The following is a 19,076-nucleotide window of genomic DNA, read 5'->3' as shown; positions in this document are numbered from 1 at the left end:
CTTCTTCCCTCAGGGGTTCCCTTTAACACCTTGTGTAAAAGACTTTGTCTCAGGCTCTACCTCTCAAGAGCCAATCTGAGATTTAGAAGTGGACTCTGTGTGGTGAGCAAGCTGGGAATTACTGGGAGCACCAGACTCTGCTACGCAGGAAACAATGGACAGAATAGATTCATTAGTAAGACCATTTTGGATCAGGAAGCTGCCATTATGGAGGTGAACCTGATGGGTTCTTCAGATCCTTGAATAAGTATGACAAAGTCCAGTGTTTGGAAGTTTCAGGGAAATGTATTTCAGTTCAATATAGAAAAGTTTCCAACAAGGGAACCCCAAAGCTGGTGGAGGATTCACCACACTATATTAGTTTTATGCTGCTGCCATAATAAATTCTATACATGAGTACTTCAAAACAATATAAATGAGGCAGCTCCAAGGTCATGGTGTATCATGGCTCAGCTATATCTTCCATTTTCAGTCTTAAGGCCCTAATCAAGGCGTTGTCAGGGCTATGATCTTTACTAGCTGTGCTTGAGTGTTTAAGATCATTTAGGTGGTTGGTTACAGCTGCTTCCTTATAGCCAAGGTCCCTGTTTCTTGTTATCTGTCATCTAGGGATCACCTTTAGCCTTTGGAGGCTCCTACAGTCTGTGACAAGGCTCTTATATCCCAGAATCAACAGTGGCATTGCATCCTGCACACTTAGAGTCCCTCTGACTTTGTCATCTGTGGCCCTGCCTTCTGTTTCCAGTCAGGGAAAGTTCCCAGCTTTTAGAGGCACATATCATTACCCTGTATAATCTCTTTAATTAATTAATTAATCAATTAATTAATTAATTAATGGTCTTTTTGAGACAGGGTCTCCCTGTAGCCTCAGGTGTTCTGGAACTCACTATGTAGACCAGGCTGGCCTGAACTCACAGAGATTCGCCTGCCTCTGCTTCCCGAGTGCTGGGATTAAAGGCTAGCATAATCTCTTATTTTAATGTCCTAAACTTAATTATTCAATATTGCTGTATAATATACTACCCTTACAGGTTTTGGGAATAGGAGATGGACATCTTTGATAAGAGCCATTATTCTATTTATTACAATTCCCACTCTGACTCCTAAAGACTCTTATTCCTCCTCAGTAAAAAGTACATTCACTCTGAACCCAAGAATTCGAAAAGTCATCCCATTACAACTTGAAGCCAAGAGTTTCATCTACTTCTTATCAGTGTCACAGTCCCATTACTTATTTGATCCGTATATGAAATAGGTTCTGGGTATAATCTGTAGGGCACAACTCCAGGTACAAAATTCCTTTCAGTGGGCTTGTGAAACTACAGGTATGAGGTATTTGTTTTCAGCTGACAGCTTCAGGACAGGAAGAGAGTCACAGTAACAGACATTCTGGTTAAATGGGAAAAATGAGCAAAATGCATTCACCAGTGCTGTGAAGTTGATATCCTGCTCGGAACCCGTTAGATTTCAGTTCATCCCTGGGAAAAATAATCTGTGGTGCCTAACTCCACACTCAAACCCTACAGCACCCAGTAGGCCTCAGTGCTCTCCCACCTAAGTCCTAACCAGGTCCGGTCTTGCTTGACTTCTGAGATCAGGGGAGGGGATGGGAGGGGAGGAGAGGAGAGGCCCAGTGCTGTGTTTATGTTCCCCGGTGTGTAGTACAAACCAGAGCATCTAAGGTTCAAACAGGTGTGTTTCTTCTTAGTAACGGAGGAGTCTATTGGAGGAGTATGGAGGTGGTTGCAGATTTACCTTTCCTTCATTATCAGACCTGGATGTTTGCTTCTCATTCTCTCCCATGACCTGTGGCTCAACACTAGTGGAGTCTTATAAGGGAACCGAGAAGCAAACCAGAAGTCAGATTAGCTGCCTTTAAAAAAATCTTACATGTTTGCAGAACATGAAGGGACTACAAATAGCAACACAAACCAAGTGTTGTGTTAGTACTTACAGGTGTGAGTTTAGGTGTCAGACCGGCCTTGTTCACACTCTTTAGTGTTACTAGCTCTGTGATCTTGGGCAGGCTATTTTATTTAACTCTGAGTCTGATAGCTCCTTTCCCATGCAGTTGGTAACTTCTCCCATAAGGATGCTATGCCAATCAAATAGGGCTAGAAAGAAAACTCAGGACCAGGACCAAGCACGTGCTAAGTATGGGCTATTTAATAGTTATTATTGTTGAAATGAACATTTGTGGTTTTTTGTTCTAGTTTAGTTTTCTTTTTACCGTTAGACAGTTAAGTTCCTTGAGGACTTGGATGGGATTTTATTTATTTTTCTTCCATTTACTTTGACTAATCTGTATCATCCTATAATTACTGAATTAAGAATAACATGGTATAATCTGGGATATTGGTAACAATTCAACAATTCCTTGAGCTATGACACACCGTTAATTTCCACGGCTTCCAGGGTATTGCATGTAAAGGAGGAAGACAAAGCGGCAGGAAGGAAACCTTTCATGCAAATTGGGCGAAAGGAGCAAGTTATGCATGAAAATGAATGAAAGGGAACTGTACAGAGACTGATTACATGTTAGACTCTGAAATAACCGTTTTAGTATGTGTGTGGAAACAATTTATCAGCAAGTTTACATCAGATTTTTTATTTCCATGGAAACCATTTTCTAGTCTGTAGAATGATAAGTTCCTGTGTGGGACTGAAATCTTCATGAGGCCCTTCACAACCTCATACACTCTTCCCCTCTCCAACCCTTAGTTCTTGGCACTCATTTCCCAGCATGCTCTTCATTACTGTGTATGTTTCCTGAGTTTTTTAGCATGATACGAACTCTACTGAGACTGTATGAGGTAGACCATGAAGGCAGGGAGTCTGTGTGGGTTTCACTAGAAGTGCTGGGTCTTCAGTAAATACTTCTCTAATATTTGTTCAGATCTGGTAGTAGTGGGTCGTGGTCACTAGTCTTAGAACACAGAGTAAGTGGGGCTGGGTAAGCATTCTGCCAACTCCATCTCTAATAACTTTTCAGGAACACTAATAACTATTCAAGAGCAACGGCAGTAATAAGTTTTGTTTGTTAGTATATACTGGGTCGGCCTAGCCGAATGTATCACAAACCTATCTCAACCTTATCACCCCAAGAAATATGCTTGACACCAGTAAATGAACTTGAGAGTCAGAGAAATTTCAGCAACTTACCCAAGATCACATTTCTAATTGGTTTCCAGGGTAAGATGATGAATTTCTGGCTTTATGTTTATGGTATGTAGAAAAGAATGATTCTTTGGGATATATTTAGGTTGTTCCTTGGTGCTCTGCATTTGATCAGCCTTTGAATATTCCATGGGGTCGTGAATTGGAGCTCTGTAAAATCCAAACTTCAGTATAATTGATTTCGTGATTTAGCCTTATTCTTATCATTTAACTATTTTTACATTATTTTAAAGTACTTGGTCTGTCAAAGATTGGCATGGTTATTGCAGTTGACTCAAAATCTGAGTGATATTGGTCCTATGACTCACACAGATTTGAAGTCCGTGAATGCTCAGGTCTGTTATACAAAATGGGATAGGATAGTATTTTTATAACCTACACTCATTCCCCTATTTACTTCAAAACATCCATATATCAGTTATGGTACCTAACACAGTGAAAATGCTCTATTAATCATTGTTATACTGTGCTAGTTAGAGAGTGATGACAAGAAAAGTCTTCAGGCCAGACACATTTTCACCTAATTTGTATTTGTTTTAAATATTTTAAATCTATTCTTTGAAAGTTTCATACATGTATATAATTGTAATCATACCTACCCCTCAATCCCCATTCGAATTCATTGCTTCTCAGATATGCTGGGCTCCCCTAGCATATCTCTCTCTCTGTCTCTCTCTGTCTTTCTCTCTGTCTCTCTGTCTCTCTCTGTCTCTCTCTCTGTCTGTCTCTCTCTTTCTCTCTCATGTCTGTCTGTCTGTCTGTCTTAGTAACCCACTGTGTCCAATTAGTGCTGCCCATGTGCCATGGGTTCAGGGCATCTGTGGGGCATAGGCAACCTACACATGGCCACACCCCATAGAAAAGTGTCACTCTCCCCCTCCTCCAATAACCATCAACTGCCATTGCTCCTCAGCTAGGGGTGGGGCCTTGGTAGCCCCTCCCCATCCATGCTGGATTGTTGAATATTATTGATCTCTAGCTAATTGAATTTAGAAATGGAATGTTCACAGGTACAGAGGGATGGCTCTATCTAAAAGTAATTGTTTTCCCTCATTTTGTGCCTCATTATGTTTATCTTTAACTCTTAGCTAAGTAACTAATATTCATAGGACCATTCAATTGTTACCGAGGCAAATTTCTTTAGATTTTCAAGTACTGAAGAAGGCACTGGGGAGTGGAATACCAAATTGAAAGTGATACAGGGAGGTGACTTCAATGAAATGAGGCAGGGGAGGTGGTGGCGTCCAATGTCAGCATAAAGCCAAGTGGCAAAACATGGACGTATGTGTTGGTTAGTACCCCAGGCTCTGGAGGCAGGCAACAGATCCCTGCAGTTCAGCAGCTTTTCTTAGGCAGGTTCCTAACTTCTCTGCTTCTGTTTCAACTGAAAAATAATGATAATAATAGTACCTGCCTAAGGAGGCTATTTTGAGGATTAAACACATTAATATTTATAAAGTGCTTAGAAGATTGCTTGGCACACAGCATTGCATAAGTAACTACTAGCTGTTATCCTCCACAGCAGACTACTTTTGGTCAAAAGCACTGTAAGCAGCCAGGCTCATAACTACAATGTTATCTATTCTATTTAAGTGGTCAGACTGTTAATTGAGCATCTGCTCTTGGCAGGCACAATAGTATTTTTGGGACTATAGTGGACAGAAAGAGTCCTTGTGTTCGTGGAGTTTCCTACTTAAATGGTGGACATGGACATGAATCGGTTATATCTAGTTTTATAAGTTAGTGTAAAGTTATAGCCTTACTCAGTGATATAAGAAAGTGTCTACAAAGCCATGAGGGGGTATGTGAAGGTGTGGAACTTACAGCTGTCTGTAGGGCCAGCCAACAACATTCCTGCACTATGTTTGTAGTCTACAGCTATATAAATATTACCCCCCAAATATTAGTGGCATACAACAGCAGCCATGTATTATCTCACAGAATCTGTGGAGCAAGAGTTTGGGAGTTGTTGAGCTGGGTAGTCTTAGCCTAAAGCTCCACGTGAGGTTGTTCGTAGACAGGGCTCTTGTCATCTGAAGACTTGCCTGGGACTGGATGCCCCACCTTTGTGATGATTCATTACTGTGTTTGCAGGAGGCTGTGGTCTCTTATCACATGAGCTTCTCCATAAGATGGCTTGGTATCCATATAGTGTGGCAGATGACTTCTCCCAAAACAGGTGATTCAAGAATGAAGGCTAGAAGGAAGTCATAATGTCTTTTATGTCCAAGCCTCAGAAGTCACATACACCATAAGCAACATATTCCAGTTTTTTGAAAGTGAGTTGCTGAGCCCAGTCCATGGTGAAGGGTAGGGAATGTCACGGATTGTGGTCATATTTGAAACTACCACTTAAGAAGTGGATGCTTGCTAGGATGACTGTTAAAGACATCCTAGACAAGGAATTGAAAAGTTTTCTATAAAGGGCCAGATAATGTTTTTAACTTTGGGGGCTCTCTGGTTTCTGTCACAGCTGATCATCTGTGCCATTAGAGAATGAAAGCAACCATAGGTAATAGCAGTGTTCCAATAAAACTTTGTTCATCCAAATGGGTGGTGGGCTGGATTTGGCCTGTGAGCTGTAGTTTGACCAGCTGTGCAAAGGAAATAGAAGGATGGAAGACCATTCCAAGCAAAAAGAGCAGCGTGTTTAAGAAGGAAGATAATTGTTACGCATGTCTTCAGACACAGACAGAGATGAGGTTTTGCCCCATGTCCTGGGTGGCCTATTGAAACATTGCAGTGGAGAACGACAGGATGGGAAACATGCATTTACATAGACAGATCCCACAGGCATAAATATTAGTAAGCCCAAATTAAAATGCATTGTGGACAACTGGTATTTCTGTAAATTAAAAAGCAGGACACTGCATAATTAGCTTTATACTGTGCACGAGAAAGTGATGTGCAGTAAAAACACAGAGAGGCAGGGAGAGATGCTGCCTCTGTGATGATGGTCACGTCCTGGACAGGTAGAAACGAGGAAGGTTGCAGAAGTTCATTAGTTTCTATTATGCTGATGTTTTTTAAAAGGTTGTGATTATGGCAAAATAGGAAGAATATAAAATTTGCAGTCTTAACTGTTTCTAGTGTATGAATCAGTCGTGATAAGTTATCCACATTCTTGTTCAACTAGTCTTTTCTTTTTTAAAAAATTTTGCTAAACTGAAATTCTGAATCCTCCTGAAATCACCATTTATGCAATTAGTTTTTACTTTTTATTTTTTGTGTATGACTGTATTATCTGCATGTGTGTAAGTGCACCCGTGTCATGCAGTGCCTATAGAGGACAGAAGAGGACTTTGGATCCTGTGGAACTGGAGTTATGGACTGTTGTTAGCCACCATGTGGGTACGGGGATTTGAATCCAGCTCTTCTACAAGAACAACCAGCGTTCTTAACCACTGAACCATCTCTCCAGCCATTTCTGCATTCGTAACGGGCTTATTTCACTGAACACAATGTCCTCAGTTTCATCCACATTGTAGCAGGTATTACAAGTGCCTTCCGTTTTCAGGTTGAATGATATTCCATTGTGAGCCTATAGGACATCTGTTTATCTGGGGATGGACATTTGAGTTGTTTCTACTTTTGGCTATTGTGAAGGTTCTACCATGAGCTTGGCTGTACCAATCCAAAGTAAAGCTTTGATAGAAACAATGCTAAGTTAGTCGAGCAGTGCAGCTCACTACTTTCCCCATTTTCCTGTACCATATTTTAGTCAGATGTTCAGCCATATTATTCACCCAAATTACTTGAGTCAAAATTGCTAGTGACCTAATGTGACTAAGTCAAGTACTCAGTTCTCTGCTTTTGCCTACGGAGTGCTGAGCACGAACTGGGTCTGGTGGTCAGTCTCATATGTGACACACTTTCTTCCCTTGCGATCTAAGATGGCCTCCCTCTCATCATTCTCTCTACCTGCTGCTGATTCTGCTCCATCTACTTTGCCTCTCCTTTCTCACTGCCCAGACCCTTTAATACCGGAATGCCCTAAGCTCAGTCCTCTGCCCTTTCCTCTCCTCTGTATGCTTAAGACCTAATTCATCTTACCTAGGTCATGACTTTCAGTGAAGACTATTCAAGGGTCTCCAGATGGTAATTAGAGCTCTTCTTCCCTTGAAATTCAACTGCTTGGTACCTTTTATTGATCAGCCTATCTCCATTATATCCCATTCCACCTTCCTGTCTTGCTTGCCTTTAAAAATCAGTATGTCTTGCTGGGTGAGGTGGTGCATGCCTGCAGTCCCAGCACTCAGGAGGCAGAGGCAGGCAGATCTCTGTGAGTTCCACGTGCCATGGCTTGTGCAAGCAGACAGCATGCATGCTCACCCACGTTAACAAATAAATAAATAAATGTAATTTTAAAACCCCTAACATTTAAATTTGTCAGCTGAAATTAAAATTCTATATTTTCACTTAAATTACTCCCAATTAAAAAAAAAAAAAATAAAAAAAAAAAAAAAAAAAAAAAAATTAGTATGTCTTTCTCCCTTTTGGCATCTTGGGTAAAATTCCCATGGGAGCTCAGATAGTGGTGTCTTTCCCTCTCTCTTTTACCTCCTCTGTCAAATTATTGTTTGGATATATGTCTGTCATATCTAAGACTGATATGAATTGATGTTTGGAGTTACATTTGTTACTTATTAATTTCTCCACTTGGTTTTAGTCCATGAGAGTAGCAATTTTCTTTTCCTATGATGCTAGGACTTGATCCCAGAGCTTCACCCATGCTAGGCAAGCACCATGACAATGAGCTACAACCAGTCCTTCCTGTTCCAGGACACAGGCATCAACCAGAGGGGTAAGCCTCCCTATTCCACACATGATTTATAAATTCCTGACCTACAATTCATGAGCATAATAAAATGGTGCTTAATAGCCAGTTGTGCTAGCTTCTTATTAGCAATAGATTTCCAGAACCATGGTAAGGTAGAGGCAGATAAGAATAGTGATTATCTTTGGGAAGAAAGTTAAGTTTTGAGTTTTTTGTTTTTTTTTTTTTTCCCCTCACTCTGGTCTACTGAAGAAATTAGGTGGTATATACAAACACTGTTTTACCAGACTTGTCTTAGAGGCTGGTGTCCATCCTAATTAGCATACTAGATCCTGGACTTTCATTAAGAACCAAGAGATGTCATTCCAATGAGCCACCTGAGGTTTCTTTCCCCAGTTCTAGGACCTTGATCTATTTCCCTGTTGATGGTGGAGTGGAGAGCGCAGGTAGTCAGACCTGCTCTGCCAGTTTTCTTCTTGTACTATTTTTTTCTTCTGCTTTTAAAACTGAGAATGGGTAAGGCCGGAAATACCAGCCAGAGATTAGCATTTCAGAGTCAGCTGCTTACTGAAAGAAGTGATGTTCCAAGGCTGGAAATTATAAGATACCTATCTTTAACCCCACCCCATAGGAGAGGCTCTTACCTAGGGTCTCAGACTGGGGCTGTATCAGGCTGTGACCGTATCCTACCAACTTCTGACTCAGTGCTCTTTCCCATCAATGAATCGTTCTAAGCTCCAAGTTTGGTTCAGAGGTAAAATTCTGAGCCCTGTGGAACAACCGAAGCAGTGTCCCTTTTGTTCCCGTGTATGCGTCTGTGCCCACTCTGAGAGAGAACCTATAAATTCTGTTTGATTCTTACAGAGAGCAGTGACCAGAACAGCCTTGAGTGGCCCTGTACTTAAATTAAACTTTGTATTCCCTTGAATCAGTATGTGAGGACATCAAATTCTCCCAGGCAAATCTATTTGCAGTTTCGGATTCCTGCACCATAGGTGCATCTCACAGATAGTTGGGTAGTTAGAGTATCCAGCAAGCAATTCATTTACTATCTATTTAGAAAAACTTGGTACACAGCCCCAGGCTAACATCTCTGTAGGGATTCAGAAGCAGCCACAGTACAGGTGTTCTCTTTCCTTGCAGCCATTGTAGGAGCTGAAGCAGAGAGAGCTGGGGTTTCTCCAGGTAAAGCCTGCAAGCTCCGAGGCTGAACTACGCAGAAGTGTATTAGTCACCCACACTCCCACGTAGGTGTTAGGCCTTTTCAAATGGTGCTTCAGGGACCCAGGCTTCTTTTATCTTGTAGCCTTGCACTATTCTTGGGTCTGGGAGTTCTAGAACAGGATAGGATAGTGGGGAGGGCTAAGGCATAGCTTGGGACTTTTTCTGGAAAGAGAGTTATATTTCTGTCCATTTTCCATTGACTAGAAAGTTCTATCTAGATCCAAGGTGGCAAGGGGCTTCCTAACAATTCTGCACAATAATAGAGGAGCACAACTCTTTATGGTGTCATGGAATGGTGTCCTCTCCACCAAGGCACAGTGAGTGCTTCCAGAATCTGGAGGTGGATGAAATGCTGAGAGGGGCTTTTACACATTCTGTGAGGTCTGCACACAGGTTGGAATCTTTACCAACCTAACACCCTGGAATTAAGGTGCTCTTTAGAAACGTGAAGCCAGGATTGAAAAAGAGTAAAGAGAAAAAGTACAGTTTCCAGGTAACAGGAGATCTTCTTTTAAAGAGTGACAGAGGACAAAGCCCGATCCGGATTTTGAGTTAGTTTATATTATATCAGAACTTGTATAATGGTAAGAAAGAGAACTGTTTCCACTTTTGAAGAATCAGTGCCCAAGTTCAGCTTTTTCATTGCACATCTGTGCTTAGTAATGTTTTCATGTTTGATAGAAAGTACGACAGCAAATGCCTTTGCCCTGTGCTTTGCATTTTCACCTCCTTGCTTAACTGTTTCTTGATTATTTTTGGTTGTTTCATGTAAGGTTAACTGCCTTCCTGAAAGTATCTTACGATTTTTTTATTCTAGAATAGAATTGGCTATGGGATGAAACTATCATTTTCTCAGTCCTCCTCCTCTTCCTCCTCTTCCTCCTCCTCCTCTCTCTGTCTCTGTCTCTGTCTCTGTCTCTGTCTCTGTCTCTCTCTCTCTCTCTCTCTCATTTTGATTAGAGGCAGGTCTCATAATGTAGCCCCATCTGCTTGGTACTTGCTACGTAGACCATCCCAGGCTGGGCTTGCTCTCATAGTGATCCACCTGACTGTGCTAAGATCAAAGACATGTGCCACCACACCTGGCTAGCTTTTTCTTTTTTTAAAGATGGATCTTACTATGTAGTCCAGGCTGTCTTAGTCTCCTGAAATCTGGGATTATAGGGATTGCAGGTATGCATACCACCTGCCTGGATCTCTGTCTTTTGTAAAAGATGATATTGTTACTATCTGGTGTCAGAACTGATGGTCCATGAAGTATATTTTTTTTCCCTACCATTTGCTACAGAGAATAGCTCTGAGGAGTGACGTCTCTTTTCTGTGTCTGTGCAATTTTGTTTTTTTTTGTTTTTTGTTTTGGTCTGGTGAACTCCAGCAATGTTGGAAGCAGTGGTAATGATTAAGTAACTTATTTTGGAGGCTGAAGTCTGAGTCAGATTCACCCCATGGTATACTGGAACTGGATTGGTTGTGACCCATGAAAGCTGAATATTGGAAATATACTCTACTGGTGAAGGTTACAATTAAATATGCAAACTCAGAATTAAGTAAATTCTATTAAACTCATAATTCTCTCACTTTTAATTAGGATCTTGAGGTTATGCCATGTGTTTCTCTGTCATTAAAATACTATACAATGAGGAAGTATTGTGTCCCTCTTTCTGTGTTCATTTTCCATTGCTAAGGTAAAATATGTGACACTGGGCCCTTAGTAAGGCAAGAGATTTGTTTAGTTTATAGTTCTGGAAGTTCAAAGTCCAAACAGCAGAGTGTGGTCTCTGGTGAGGGCCCCTGGATGCACTACATCTTGGAGGAGAGTGTCATGGCAAGAGTACGTGTGAGAGGGGGAAGGTTCAGGCTTGCTATTCTGTAGCAACTCACCAGGATCCCAGAAGTACCTAATTCAGTCTGAAGACAGTGTTATTAATGGCCTAATGAATCTCATTGGGCCTCGCCTCTTCAAGGTCCCATCACCTTGCACACTGCGACACTTGGAACCAAACGTCCAATGAATGCAGTTTTGGAGGATGCAGTTAAACAGTAGCCCAGCCATAGCACTTTCCAGCTTCCCACTCAGTGACACTACTTAGACATGAACTGGGCCATGGTGGGTACCAGTGTTTGAATGTCTACCAGAAGCATGCTGGATTCACCTCATGGGTTGTCGTCTTCATTTGATGGTGCTGAGATTTGCAAGAAACCAGCAGTGCAGGGACAGTGTAGGTGCAATAAAAGACAACTGTCAGCAAGGTCATTCCTTCAGAAAGCACCCTGTCACCTCCAGGTAGCACACACACACACACACACACACACACACACACTCACACATTGCTGGGTCTCTGCAGTCCTGAGCCTTCAAAAGGAGAGAGGACCTCTCTATTTCTCTCTTTATAAAAGAGGACCATCAATTCTCGACTCCATCCCGTCCAGGGATATGTTAGTGGGGGAAATGTCCTACCTGATATGAGTAGGAAGCAATTTTAGAATTAAAATCAGAGATTGAGAAATGGTATTACACAGGATTGCTGATCTGTGCTGCTTATAACTTTGGGGGTAGGATATGATTCGCAGACTTATAAACCTAGATCTGTGGCATTGAGTACCCCGTGTGGTCCTCAGACACGTGTATCATGGTGAATGGCTCAGGACTTCTTCACTGACGTGAAGGACAGCATGGGACGAGATGGATGAAAGTTACTTGCTCATGGGTATACCTTGTCCTGGTAGGACTGTCCTTGATTGTGGGATTTGGTTTTTCTCACCATTTTGCGTTAACATCCTGTCTTTATGGAATGCTGGTGATAGGAGGTGAAACGGTGAAATGTAGTTAATTTTAAATGCCTCTATGAGAACAGCTAAAAACTTACTCCTCCCAAGTTTTAGAAGTGTTGATGTTGCCAGGTGTGGAGGCACACAAATTTACTCCCACCCCTTGGAGGCAGAGGCAGGCAGACTGTAGTGAGTTCCAGGCCAGCTGGGGCTATAGGGAGACCCTGTCTCTAAAAGACCAAAAAGAAAGAAAATCAAAATATGACCTGAGCAAACCTGTTCTCTCTTCTGCTAAGATGACTTCTTAAAGTATTGGCAAAATTGTTCTTTTGAGGTGAGGCATTGAGCAAGGAAGCCCTCTGCTTAAGACTGCAATGATGTTTCCTCTTCACTGAAAGAAATGCTTGCGATCTTTCCAGGATTTCCTGGGTGAACATGAGGCTTTGACCATCTTTGTCTCTTCTGGCACTGTTAATGCCAATTTCAATTTCTTGGCATCATGATGCATAAGTATATCACACAGAGATGTGATTTTAAACAAAAAGTGTCGTGGTTGTACTGAAATGACTTGAAATTGCTCATTGCAAACCTGCCTCAGTAGCAAAACGCCATGCGTGCAGTGGATTTGCAGCCACGCTAGGCATCTTTTTTTTTTCTCCATCTCATTGCTCTTTGTGTCGGCAGCACAGAGTAATGTAATTGAGTAAATTAAGATTTGAAGGCTGGGCATCAGCCCCAGTGTTGAACAGTGTTTGGACTATGATTACTTGCTGGCTTTGTCACAGTTGACATTAATTATTGATTGAAGTTTCAGAAATAGCGCATGTGCCAGGAGCATTTCACCGGAACACAGGCTGCAGGCAGGAGGGATGAAGAGTGTGGGGAGAGAGGCACCTGTGGCTTGTTTATGTCTGTGTGCAGGGAACCTGGACCCGGTGGGCTGTGCGGTAGCTGTGTAAAGGTCATGGTGTAACAGAAGGATGCATCGTCAGGCTTATTTCTATCGTGTTCCTCCCCAGGAACTGCACCGAAGAAGCCAACTCCAGCCGGAGCCAGCCAAGACGAAGGCTCTCCAGACTGTCATTGAAATGAAGGTAGGAACTGAGCACATTTATCCGAACCAACTGTGCCTGGGAGTTGGTTCTAGCTTGATGTTGCCTAACAAACATGAGAACTGAACCTCGTGTTTTCCTTTGGGCACCCTGGGGGTGCTTGGTTTCTGGCTCACTTTGCTTTCCTGGGTGCATATAATTTATTGGCCCTTTAATTAAAGTGCATTTTCTATGCAGAAGAATAAAGGACTTAAGTATCCCTTGTTTGCAAGGAGCTGGGCTCATTCCCAGAGTGTCACCAATGCCTTTAAGGGCTCTTTGGTTTGGGCATTAAAAATATTTGCTTATCAAGCTAGAATTAATCCCACCCCGACCCCATTATAATGAAAAGACACCGTTGAGGAAGTAGGATTCCACAAAGGGTGCATTGGAGTTATTAAACAATTAAAATTTCACTTTCAGCAAGATTCATTTTTCAAAGAATGATACTTTAGTATTTTCTCCTTAACCAAACTGGAAGTAAGAATAATTTATTAAATATCTGCAAAGCATAGAAATACCACAGACAGGAAGAGAGAGAAACTATTTCAAGTCACACAGAAACCTTTCTGACTGGGCTCAGAGCTTGTAAGGAATAATGAAGTCAGTGGTGGCAGCCCTGTCTGTGATCGGGCAGCAGGTATAAGAGAAACCGTGGGCTTTGTTACGATCTAGAAATCGAGTCTTTTATTTCTAGTTTGTGCCAGAGGAAGCAGTTTATAAAAATTTGAAGAATAAATCATTTTTTGTGTAAATTTTTCTATTAAGAAAACAATAATCTTTGCAATCTGCAGATTCCACACTTGAGTTCTCACTCAGAGATTCCTGGACACCATTGGTTTTCAGAAAAGCACGGAAGATTGCTCGTGGGACAGTGACTTCTCCGTCTCTCTTGTAGCATGTAATTTTGAGTTGTCTGCCCAAAAGCATCCCAAGTCCTAGAGAAAAACTCACATGAACTTTCAACTCTTGGCATATACAATTCTGACTTAAACTATTAAATGACAGTGTTTTCACCCAAGTGGATTTTATTTTGTGGAAACAGTACAGAACTTTGGCTTTTCAACTGCACATCCCCCAAATCAGTTGCATGTCTGGGCACTCATGATATGTTTGCAGAAAGTTGGTTTGGAAAGTATTTATTTGAATGAAATACTAATAAGAGTAACCCATAGTGGCTGATCCTGGCTTATTGGAATGGAAACTTATTCTCGTCTTTGAGGACAGTGGTGGAACTGAGATTTCACCTTTGCTTTACGTTGCAGCCAAAGCTGAAACTGGATGAAAGGAAAAATAACCAAACTAAACCTCAACTCTCCTCGACCTGTTTGTTTTATTTTGGTCTTTTTGAGACAGGGTCTCCCTGTGGCCCCAGCTGTCCTGGAACTCACTGTGTAGACCAGGCTGGCCTTGAACTCCCAAAGATCTGCCTGCCTCTGCCTCCCAAGTGCTGGGACTAAAGGTGTGCGCCACCATGCCCGGCGACCTGTTTGTTTTTTAAGTGTGGCTCAGTTTCCTTTCCAGTTATCTGCATACTGACCTCCCCATCTCCAACACAAAGAATAACAGAGAAGATATGTATATATATGTATATATAGAGAGAAAATCTATTTCTAAATTATCCGTTTTTAAATAAAGAAAAGGCAAGTTCTAGAAATCTTTGGAGAAACCTGGAGAGGCATCTCACCTAATGTGGTGGGTAATTTCTTATCAAGTGTCTCTCTAAGACAACTGCTTTCTTTGACGACTTTTTTGTGTAGAAATTCTGCTCGATTCTGTTTCCTCTTCTAGCTAGCATCATGTCTTATTATAAAATAAATAAATTATAAAAGTGTGAAAAAATTTAGGCTATCTACCTAAGAAGGCATAGAACATAATTATTAGAGAAAATTCAAATAGGTGTATTTTCAGTAAGCTGAGCCTTTACGTGTCCTTTTATGGATGTCAGTGATACACATTTGTAGGGTTTTTATTTATTTATTTATTTTTGGATGAATGAACATGAGTGTATTTGTCAGGAAACTGAGCTGAGTTCTGTTGTCTTTTTGGGTGCCCGCTAACTCATGAAAGCACTCTTACATTTTGTCCGTGCAGAAGCTGGGCTTCATTAGCATCTCTGCTCCACATAACTAAATTGAATTATAGAGGCAGCTGGTACAAGGTCATCTCCTTAAATGTGTATGTGCTTGTGACAGAGGCTCTGATCTCATCCAATTTTGTGCATTAGAAATTAGAGGGAGTGTTATAAACCCAGACTATGCAGCCCTTGGAGGTAACTACTGAATAGACCTGGACTTTATACTTGGAAAGTGGAATATTTATTTATTTATTTATTTATTTATTTATTTATTTATTTATTTATTTAGTCTTAGTTTTGGCTAAACAGTAGTGTTATCTAGTCCCTTGACCAAATCTAAAGTTAAAAGGAGGTGAGTGTTTAGTTTGTCTTCGACAGCCTCTCATGTATCCCAGTCTGGCCTTGAACTGGCTGTGCAGTTGAGGCTGATCATGAACTCCAGAGCAGTTTACCTCTGTCTCTTAAGTAGTAGGATTACAGGTATGTGTCACCATGCCCCATGGTGCTTTCTTAAAGTGTCCTTTAGTTTCGGGAAGATGGTATGAACTGGGGTTCACAAGTTACCCCAACTTGTCTCTTGTTTGGTGGAGACACTGAGAGTGGAGTTCTGAACCCCCATTGTCCCCACAAACACACTTTGCAAAAGCCCAAGAAAGGGTTAACTGTGAAGGTCTGGAAAATCCTACGTAATTTCAAGCATTTTTTGAACCCCAACCCAGTATGCTGTAAGAGCTCTGTGTACCCCCTGGAGATGTTGAGCTGTGAGAATACATCTCTGTAGGTGAACTTGAGCCAGTTGGCCTTACCACAATGGGGGTCAGTCCTCTGCAGCTGCCACATTTCCCACCAGCAAATAGAGCCTGTGTGGGGGTCACCTGAGTGAACACGAGAGGAAGGAAGCAGGTGAGGTTATTGACTGTTTATCTTCTTACAGGAACCACCAAGGTTTAAATTTGGTCCTGATTTGGTCTGGCAGGTATGTTCCACATTGAACACTGCATTTCTCGGAAAGCTCGTTTCTTACAGACCTCGTGAGGCACCTTTTCTGGATTCTGTGGCAGATTCTTTACTAGGTGCCTCCTCTTTGCTCACTCCTGTGGAGAGCTGTCAGTGACAGTGACAATTCAAAGGTTGACTTCGCCTTTTCTCTCTTCAATGCTGAGTCTTTTGAAAGATTATGTTCTTAGCCTATTTTTGTTATAAATTTATCATGTGAACATGATGTCAAAAAATTAAACTTTCTTGAGTTCATTGATAAACTACCCGTTTTTTTTTTTAAAAAGAAAGTGAAATATGATCGTGGAAGTATTTGTCAGGTATTTTAAGTTTTTTCTTCATTAGAACTTCTAAGCAAACTGAAATCTAATTCAAAGTGGCTGAAGTCAAAAGGAAATTTATTGGCTCATTTAACTGAAAACAAAACAAGACAAAATACGTTAGTATATGGCTTCAGGCACAGATTGATTGAAAGCTCAAAGGACATTTGCATTTGTCTTTTTCTTCAAGCAAGCTGTGTTTTCAAACAGTCTCTCCTTGTCTGTCTGAGTAAGCTGGCTGTAATAGCTTCAAAATTCACAGAAGGAAGGGTAGGGAGAGGATTTATTATTTTAGGATTTAATTTTAAATTTTAAATTGTGCTTGTATATGCATATGTGTGTGTAGTGACTGTGGAGGCCAGAGGAGGTGCTGTGAGCTACCCCACTGGGTGCTGGGAACTGAACTCAGGTCTTCTACAAGAGCAGCAAGTGCTCTTAACTGCTGAGCCATCTCCCCAGCCCCAGAGATTTTTTTTTTTAGTGCAAAAACCAGCTAGTCCTAGAATAATGATGATTCCTGAGATGGAGTATAAAATGTCACCCCACAATTAATGGCTCAGTTTGAAAATAAAAAATAGTGAGTCCCCTGCTTTTCATTTGCTTAATATATTAAATTATATTCATCAGCAAAAACAATTTTCCGTACTCAGGAGATGTGGACCTGAGTGTCGATCCCTAGCATCCACATAAAAAGCCAGGTACTCTGTGCATGCCTGAAACTCCAACATTGGGGAATGGGAATAAGACAGGTGGGTCCTCTGGGCGCACTAGCTGGCCAGCCTAGCCAATTGCTGAGCTCCAGGTTCAGTGAAAGGCATTGTCTCAAAAGGAGTTGAGAAAGACACCTGATATCAACCTCTGGCCTCCACATACATGCATACACATGTGCACCTGCACACCTACACACGTGCACATACATACAAACATGTGCACACACATACCATACATACAAAAGAAAGAAAAGAAAGAGAAATGAAGAAGGAAAGAAGGAAAAACAACTTTCTGCCAACACAGTAGAAATGATCCATATTCAGCAGGATTTATCAAGTGGAATGCCTCTGTGTGATATGAGGGTTTGAATAAATGTTTCAGAAAACATTCTTGATCTGGGAAGTTTGTTAGCTACTGTAGATTGAGAAGTGGGGAGATGATGTCCCCATGAGATGATATTTCTGTTGAAGCTTTGAGCTTTGCCTTCATGTCCCCAGCTAGGGCGTGTGTCCCATAGGATGCCTCTTGGGTAACACGTGCCCCATTGGGCTGTTTTAGACAGATGGAACTAGGAAGAAGCAGCACCAGACAGAGCTTCATGATGATGCTCAAGTGCTCTCCTGGTGCTCATCAAAGAACGTGATTGCATTCTGGGCAACTCAGTGTGGAGGCTGATTTTCTTTACTAAAACTGAACACTGTGCCTCTTCGGTATGGAGCTGACCTGCAGTTGGGTTCAGTTTCCCCAAAGGGTTGTCTTGACATTTTAACAGATTCAACCCATTCAGGTCCACGGGGTCTGGGAAGGGTGGGAGCAAACATTTGATGTCAAGAGCTACTAGTTGGCAACTTTCCTAAGAACCACAGCTAGGAAGGGAGTTTGAACCTAAACCTGCTTAACCATAGCCCAGTAACCCTCCTGAATTTACCCAAGTCCTGAGGTATATTCAGGGATGCTGCAAAGTGACTGTCATAGTTCATTTTGGAGGGCACAGTTTAAAGGCTTAGTTAAAATATTTCCTTTTCTCAGGATGCTGTAGTTATATGAAATTTGGGCCACATACAATTTTCCTAGTTAGGCTTTATTGATGATTTCTGGGCCTTACGAATATGGCTCTCCAGGGTTGTGGCTCTGTGGCAGAGTGCTTTGATCCCTGGTGTTACAAGCAAACAAACATGATTGTGTTCTTTTTGTGGATAGTAAACAATGGCAATAAAACAGTAATAATGTTGAGCAAAATGCCACCTGTTCTTCCAGTAAACACCAATGGTAAGAACTCTACTCCCACACATATAGAAGCTAGGCATTCACAGTAAACCTGGGATTAGGCAGGCACAGTAATCTCATTTCAGAGGAGGAAGCTGTGATTTAAAGAAAGTAAGCAACATGCCCAAGGTCCTACAGCTAGCTGGTCGGTTGCTTAGATTTGAACATGTGTTCTACCCAGACACACACCAGTGTCAACTGAGCAGCTGCATCATGCCATCTCCTCTGCAGTCTTACTAAGCTGGCCCACAGGGTCACTGACTTTTCTCTCAGCACTTACTTTGGAAACTCTATGGAGATTTGCACCATGGAACAGTGGAGAAAGCACTGGATTTTGGAAAAGCACATCTGATATGTTTGCAAAGCGGCAGAGCTGTACCTTGTGTAGTAAGGCAGTGCTGATCTCTTTTGCACCTGTGTTGTCAGGTCTCCAGATGTGCATGTGCTCCATTTCCCCCCTGAGTTCCGATTCTTTCCATGATGCCTTTATTTTACTGAGGCATGAAACTTGTTCAGACTTACAAAACTCTGTTTTAAAATTTTTATCTATTTATATAATTTATTTATTTATTTATATTTATTTAACATGGATGCCTGTTTTGCCTGCATGTATGTTACTTTTTTTTGGAGCTGAGGACCGAACCCAGGGCCTTGCGCTTTCTTGGCAA

The 19,076-nt window shown here is 41.5% G+C and overlaps 1 protein-coding gene across 17 annotated transcripts in view; it reads left to right on the top strand.

Annotated features, from left to right (window-relative positions):
• Erc2 (ELKS/RAB6-interacting/CAST family member 2) overlaps nt 1-19,076 on the top strand; it is a 1,070,830-nt gene that overhangs the window by 353,743 nt on the left and 698,011 nt on the right. For all 17 annotated transcript variants that reach the window (XR_001872873.2, XR_003846883.1, XR_003846882.1 and 14 more), the window contains exon 4: nt 12,967-13,041. Coding sequence is in view for 14 of the 17 variants with exons in the window: in XM_008851846.3 (XP_008850068.1) it covers nt 12,967-13,041 (75 nt within the window). In the remaining 3 variants the exon portion in view is untranslated. The remainder of the gene's footprint in view (nt 1-12,966; nt 13,042-19,076) is intronic.

This window comes from Nannospalax galili, unplaced genomic scaffold (genome assembly GCF_000622305.1).
Source record: "Nannospalax galili isolate Female #2095 unplaced genomic scaffold, S.galili_v1.0 scaffold485, whole genome shotgun sequence".
In the NCBI taxonomy this organism is placed as follows: Eukaryota; Metazoa; Chordata; class Mammalia; order Rodentia; family Spalacidae; genus Nannospalax; species Nannospalax galili.
Note: the sequence above shows the minus strand (reverse complement) of the source record. Positions and strands in the feature narration are given on the sequence as shown.